This window comes from Astatotilapia calliptera, chromosome 16 (assembly GCF_900246225.1).
Source record: "Astatotilapia calliptera chromosome 16, fAstCal1.2, whole genome shotgun sequence".
Taxonomy (NCBI): domain Eukaryota; kingdom Metazoa; phylum Chordata; class Actinopteri; order Cichliformes; family Cichlidae; genus Astatotilapia; species Astatotilapia calliptera.
In genome coordinates, this window is record NC_039317.1 from 3211227 (window position 1) to 3218877 (window position 7651).

Below are 7651 nucleotides of genomic sequence, written 5' to 3' on the forward strand. Positions count from 1 at the left end.
CCCTCCCATCTCCTTCCACCTCTGGAAATAGACACAGTGTTGCTTAAGAAGTTATCAACCACTCAGCTTTGCCGAGTGGTTGATTCATGCGCACAGAAGTCAAGAGACTTGTAACACATCTTTCACTGTGCCTGCAGTTTTGCATGTAGGTATTACATTCTTAGAAGGAAGTGAAGGCTCTTCCTGCCCTTCTTTATGTAGTCTATGTTTGTGATTCACTTTGATGGATCACATTAAGAGAACTATGTCGATGTTCCAAGAAACATTTGACACTCAGTGTAGATCTTGTTTGTTTTGCCTACAATGGCTTTAATTTCAGAGATAAACAGTGAGTGATCAGGTCACTGAAACACACAGGGCCATTTGTGCATGTGGTGTTGGTGGTCTTCCATTGACAGATCGACACTGCTTTACCAGTAGAGTTTGCAAGACAGCAGGTACACCTAGTGTGGTTGCCTACCTCTGGAAACACCTCCCTGCAGGGGAGTTTCCAGGATTTTTTAAATCCAAAAGCAGATTAATTTCAGATGTGAACTGAAGCTCAGAATAAAAAAAAAAAGACAAGACACGTGCTAATAAAAGAACAATTTTTAATCGTTTTATGTTATCGCAGGCAGGTAGTAGCTGTATAAATACACACATTATTTTCCAGTTTTTTTCAGAGTGGGTTACGGCTTTAGTTCACATTTGATCAACTTTATTCCAGTCAACTTGTCAAATCTTAATCTGACTGTCCTGTCAAAACAAAGGTAAATAGAATTTGAAGCAGTTATTATTTACATATGATACAAAAATAGATTTCACAATAAAAGAGAGATATATTTACAATAAGAAGCTCTATAAAATACAAATATCTTTCTGTTATAAAAAGCCATTTTTAAAATAACTCTTCCAGCTCAAGTTTTGCACGAGGGAGTGTAATCTGGTCTGTGGCAGGATGAATTGTAATTCAAACAACGAATGCACCTTTAATGGGAGTCCATTACTTCATGGCTGCGCAGTATTCTTGTCCTACAAAGCTAATCTTAACCCTGACTGCAGTCTTTACAGCCATGTGGTCTGAAGTTAGTGCTGGGTTAACTTTGGGAGCGCTGAGCGGCTGGAACTGATGCTGTGGTCGAGCTACTTGGCAGCTGCTCCGCCATCCAGCTGCATCCTGTTGGGTGGTTTTCTGTGAGGGGTGGGCAGGTGCATGTTAACTGTTCAAGGGGGGTCCTCCAGACTTACACTCCCTCCTTCCCTCATGGCCAGGCTCCAAGCTGACTGTGGGCCTCTGTGTCACATGCCTAGACCAGACAGAGACGGACACGGTTAGAGCAGGACTCCCTGGCTCCTGGTTCTATTCTCAGAATGGTGGACGCTCAACTTTACAGGCTGCTCATCGTAAACACTGGTGGCCCCAATAAACACACCACACTCCGTTGCTAACAGAGGAGCTGGCTGACTGCCTGAACGGCTAATTGAATGTCCAACTTTACAGACAGACGGGATGTCTGCGAAAGACGGATGTGCAGTGGCTAAAACAGAGTAGGGAGCCCAAGGAACAGACATGGAAATAAGAAAAGTTCCTCACTCCCACCCCTGTCTCTTTCCAATACTGACATTTAAAGTTGAAATTTCCGACAGGGTTTACCCGGCACACATTCCTTATTCTCTGATGCAAGTTCCAACTCTGACAAGGCCTGAGCAAAGAGGAGGCGCAGCACAAACCAGCCGTCTATTAGCCTAACATAGTGTAAGCTACCAAATTGCCTTCTCAGGTTACAGATTTGTGCATTCCAAGTCAACTCAGGTCAAATATTATTATTAAAGCCCAGTAGGCTAGAGATGACAAATTTGCATACACCACGGAACATTCCCTACCTCTGGGTTGCCAAATATACAGCAGAGGTTCCAGATTCAGCCCACTGAATGGCTTTGCAGAGTGCAAAGACTGCAACAAGGAGGGCATAAATTTTGGAATTTTCACTGCTTTTTACATTTGGAAGAACTGCGCTGCTAGTTGATAAGAATGAATGGTGTGATGACAGCTGTTATTTAGGTCACTGCTGGGTTTGCAGTTTATCCTGACATCACTCAAGGCTACACGAGAGTAAGGTGGGGGTTTCTTTGCTTCACTACCACCACATATTGTTCAAACTGACTTGTTTTTCTAAAGACATCTCATCATTATCATTACAAATAGATGTTTTATTACCTGTAGATATTTTCACATTGGAGTTACACTTTACATGAAAAGAAAAGAAAGTAATAGGAATGATTTGGAGGGTTGAACTGGGCTGTATGTGACCCACAAACTAAAATAAGTTTGACACCCCTGCTCTACACTAAGAGGATCAATTTGGATAAAGAACAAAAGCCCAGAGGAAAATGCCTCCGTACAGGGTATATGTACCATGCACTGTATACACGGAAAGAGATAGGGGAAGAATAGACCAGGATGAAATTTATAAAGCAGCGTTCCACTGTGTATGATCTGCACTTCAAAGCTGAGTGACAGGTGAAAAGGGATACGCAGCCTTTCTCTCCAGTGTGGCCCTGGAGGCCTGGAGGTCCATATAGCAAGCCTCAGCCACTTCATAATCCTGACACATCATTGTTTCATAGAAACCTGCGGGGTGGCTCTCATGGCATTTTATGAGCAGTTGTTAACACAGCCGACACAGGGAACAAACGCTCCGGTTAATCCCGAGTAGCGGGTGGCGCCAGCATGCAGGCTAATTTATCATGGGGCTCTGACAGCCAGATTGCATTAGTGCTTACTCTCTAGTGTCTTGTCCAGGTCAGCGATGAAGTCCTCCAGCTCTTTAGTGTCGCCCAGTTTGGCTGCAATGGAGACACGCAGAAAGAATCACGATTTTGAAGCAGTTTAAATATAAGCTTCTTCAATCACTCATTACCACATATACAGTACAATACATAGCTTGTTTATGTCCATGAGTTTTCAAGGGCTTTTACTCACGTTTTGGTGACATTAGGGGAGGTGAGGTGGTGGTGATGGGGGAGAGCATGGTGGGCGAGTTCAGTCTCTCGTCGCTGAAGCTGAAGCTGAAGCTGTTTCTGTTGAGAGACTCGGCACCTGTCAGAAAGAGACAGAAGAGAAAATGCAGGCACATAAGATCAAGCGAGTACTCACTTTTCTCTACATCTGTGTCAGTGGAACAAGCTTCAGTGTGTAATCATCGCATTCTCCTCTAATGACACCCTTTCTCTATGGGCTGTCGCGTGCATGCCTCACAAACACGTGCGGGTACAGCACAAAAACTAAAGTGTTAAAATGAATCTCTACGGAAGTCTTTGTTTTTCTAGCAGCAAAAGTTTCTGGATGACTTTCAAAGCTAAAAAAGAAAAAGTCTCGATGACCATAAATCATGGATTAAAGCACCACTGAGGCTGTTAGTGACAGTAATATCAAAAGTTTTTCTGGGCAAAGAGGTCTCTAAAGGCAGCCAACTCTTCTCCTGCTCTTTAGTAAGATTTATCTTTGACATGTTCAAAACAGCAGAGCACGCTCTTATTTGGGATACTGTTTGTGTTTTTTATGCACCACCCAAATCTCTACACAGAGTCTTACATAAATGACCTAATAGTCACCTTTATTTTGCCGCACAGTACTTCAAACCACCACTCTTGCTTCACAGCAAGGAAGGTTCTGGGTTTGAATCCACCATCTGTGTGGCTGCTCCGGCTTCCTCGCACAGCCCAAAGACTTGCAGTTAGTGGGGTTAGATTAACTAGTGATTCTAAATTGTGTGAATGTGAGTGAGAATCTTTGCTTGTGGCAGACAAGTGACCTGTCGGGGTGTAGCTTGGATAGGGATAAATGTTTATCCGACAGCATGAGAGACTTTTTAAATCATTCTTTGTAGAAGTGCAAACCACACTGATAATAATGAATGTGTAGCTGTGAAGTGTGTGTGCTCAAACTAAGATTAGGCTACACTTAAAGATGCCGATGTGTATCTTGCACCATGTCTGAGATGTCAAGCACCCACTTGTTCCCGCCTCTCTGACCAATGCCTCTCCCGCAACTCTGGATTGTGGGAAATTGCACATGGGATAAAGGCAAAACACGCGGGAAGTGCAAGTGGATCACATGCAAACACACACACACACTGATGAGCCCTTAATGTCTGCACTTGACTTGAACCTGAATCCCTCTCATTTCTCAGCTTCCTCTGCTGCTCTATATTCATGTCTGTCTGTCCTTATTCACTCCTACATTCTTCATACCACTTTCTGTGGCTCTCTGTCGCCTCTCTCACTCACACTGACACTCCAGGGTGCAGCTCCAAGACTTTTTTGTCATCTATCTACGCCTTCAACAGTCAATACATCCATCAGACTTTGAGACAATAGATGACCCCTGTGGGAGACAGCTCGTTCGTCATTACTTCACTACCATGGAGAGGACAGGGTTCAAGCAGGAATCCGATCCACTGATCAAATCAGCAAGCTCATTAGTGCCATAGACATGTGTTCAAACACCTTCCCTGTGTTTGTATCACTGATGTTGCTCCCTGCGAGATCATTAGTGATAATGGCCCCTGTTATTGTGCAATTATCTGGTTTTAAACATCTGATTCTCTTTCTAGTATATATCATACATTCGACTGTTTGGCCATCAAACCTGTACACCCTCTTTCCTCCCTTAGACGGCCCAACCCACTGGCATGTGTTTGGAAAAGTATATTTGCGCATGGGGACATGAAGCATATTTTTCTCTGTGTGTCAGCATATCCCACTTGCCCGCCTGAAGTCGGCTCTACAGCTGGGGGAAGCTAGACTTTTAAGACACTGTATGGTAGAGTGATATGGTAACATATGACAGTAAACCCTTAGAGACGCAGCCACAAAATAGGGGCAGGTGTGCCAAAATATGCAGCTCAACGTGACGCCAACATCTCTGAAGCATGAGAAAGGGATTTTCTCTCACTGCTACTCTCCCTGCGTGCGAGCATACATGAAGGCGTATGCAACAGTTTGACGCTCGACTCGGGTGCCCTCTGGATGCGACACTGTAAATGCAAACAATACCCTAATCAATTCAAAATAGTCTGTATGCTTATCTGTACCTCATACACCTGTGAGAATGTTAATGTTTAACTTTCAGTAAGTTTAGCAGTGTGGTGATCCCGATTCCAGTTATGTCGTGTTTGCACTTCTTGTGGATGTGGAATGTGGTCTCTAGCATTTCCTCCTGTTGAGAATAATGATTCCTGCTCAGTTTTCTTGTTTAGTTGATGGTCAAATGTTTGCTAGCGTTTATGTAACTGGGCCACTGTGACATTAATCAGCAATACTAAATTAAAATTAAATAACACTCTCTTATGTTTATGTGTACTATATTACATTGATGTGACATATCCTCCTCAAGCCAAGTACACTCAAAATAAACAAGCTTGTGAACCTGGCTTTTTTTAAAAGGTTTCCTTACTTAGAGAGTTTGCATGTTTTTTACATAAAGCCTACTTTACAGTGTACCTGATAAGACACTACACACCCAAGGCATACAGTGCGCTATAGGAGGAGTGGTACTGTAGAGATAACAAACCCTGTGTCTTCAGTCTGCAGAGAAGTACAACGTGTCATTATTTTGTGACACTCTGTAACTCTTGCCTGACTGTCTGGGGTCCAATTTAATTGCTCCATGTTAAGGATGACAACAAAGTCGCGCCACTGAACCTTTCCACTGGTTAGATAACCATGGTAATACTGAGGAGCAGGTGAGCCGAGAGTAAATCACAATCCTTGCCCACTTACTTTCTGTGTCGCTGATGCCGCTGTCGCTGACGCTGGCGCTGCTCCTCCTCTTCATGGTCTTCAGGTGTTCGTCGTACCTGAAGTGTCGCCTCTCCACCGGCGATGTGAAGTCTTCGATCACCGCGTCGAACTCGCACAGCACATCGTTCAGATCCTCCTCATTGACGAACTTGGCTGCAAAGGGGGGGAATAATTCACAAAATTGAAATAAAATGTTACGCAAACTGTTGATGTTATGATTCAGGTCTGAAAATCATTCACGTAGCACATTATTCTATTCTTATATAAACACAACTGCAATTCAGTTATCGTACTCATATATAAGATAATATTTATATACATATATATTTAAAACAAACGACATTACCTTGAGGCTTCAGCTTTGGGGACTTCATGATTCCACTAGTTCGCTTAGAAATGATCCAGAAACGTCGTGAAAACTTCTAAATAAATAAATGTGGCCCTCAGCGTAAAGTCCCACTTCGTCGTAGGGTGCTTCAGGTCTTTATCTAACCTCCAGGTCCAGGACTGGCGCTTTTTAACGAGCCCTGAGGAGTGGGGGCGGAGACGCAGGGAAGGGAGGGGAAGCGTATGTGTGTGCGCGATCTCTTACGCGCTCGCCATTACCAATAAAGCTTCCCCCGGTTAAAGTTACGGTCCCCTGACGTCTCCTTCTTAAAAGTATGTTTGTAAACAACTTCTGTGTCACTTGCCAGGCAGAAGTGTAATGCAGGGATATTTATAATCACGAGTCAGGGCTTTTCATATTTTATCACCGGGCAGATCATCACAGTAGGGTGAGTAAGTATAAGTATACTTACTCACCCTACTGTGATGATCTATAGCCTCATCTTTGATGAATGACCAAGTTTCTATAATCAAACTGCGTTTCCTCTCTTTGCATTTAGAAGAAATGAAATGAGAGTATGATCAGTGTGGGGCATCTTTAGATCAATGATTAACTCGGTACATCTCAGCCTTACTGTGAGTGATTGATTTTCATTCACACAGTGGGAAACTGCGTGTTTGCTGCTAGAGTTATTCACAAAGAGACAAAACACTGACAGATCCCATAAAAAAATCAAGCTATTGAATAATTTCTCTAAAAAATGGGAATTTATTCTGGTTTTATAGATAGAACACTATTCAGGTTACATAATCTGCACTGTACTCAGATAGGAGTAGTGATGTATCGGTCGCGAACGAAACAGCTCTTAGAGCCGGGTCTTTGAGTGAACGACGCGCGCCGGCTCCTTATCGCAGGCCATGGTTTTTTCCCCTTTCTCTCACCCTCTCTCTCGCACTATTTTCCGCTTCACTCCGCATGCGAGCCTTGTGCTTTGCGTTGGGAAGAGGGGGGACTCGCAGTAGCACAGGAACAGAGCTGAGGGAGAGACAGAGAAAGAGAGCCAGGGACAACAACGTCACATTAGAAAGGTATAGTAATCATCCACAACTATTTTCAGTTGCAGATGATAAAGGATTCAGAAAGTTTATTCATGCAGGCCCATATGACAGAGAATATGCATGTTCTTTTTGTTTTTATATTTTAATTTATATTTAATTGTGTTGTGGTTTGCAGTGTTTTGTGTTGTTTCACTTTAAATTTGTTTAAAAGGAAAAAGCTGAAAATTTAAATAGTTAAAAGTTGAAATGTGAATAGTTGGTTTTTGTATTATATGATTTATTTATTACATTTTATGTGGAGTGAATAAATAAAAGTATATTTACAGTGGCCCCTAGAGACAAAGCACGTACAAACTTCAAAACACGTACAAACCCTGAAGCACGTAAAAACTCCATAGCACGTACAAAAGACAACAGAAGTGCTCCAGGATGCTACGTGCAGTGTTGAGCTTTTGTTATTTAGTGGCTACACAAGCCAGCA

General features: G+C 42.9%; 1 protein-coding gene across 1 annotated transcript; it reads right to left on the reverse strand.

Annotated features, from left to right (window-relative positions):
• Nucleotides 1-573: 573 nt before the first annotated feature.
• Nucleotides 574-6294, reverse strand: rgcc (regulator of cell cycle). Its single transcript, XM_026145655.1, has 5 exons — nt 6131-6294; nt 5764-5937; nt 2963-3079; nt 2764-2826; nt 574-1286 (listed from the first exon to the last, which is right to left on the reverse strand). The coding sequence occupies exons 1-5, from the start codon at nt 6156-6158 to the stop codon at nt 1279-1281; spliced, it is 390 nt and encodes a 129-aa protein (XP_026001440.1). The 5' UTR covers nt 6159-6294; the 3' UTR covers nt 574-1278.
• Between the last annotated feature and the right edge of the window lie 1357 nt (nt 6295-7651).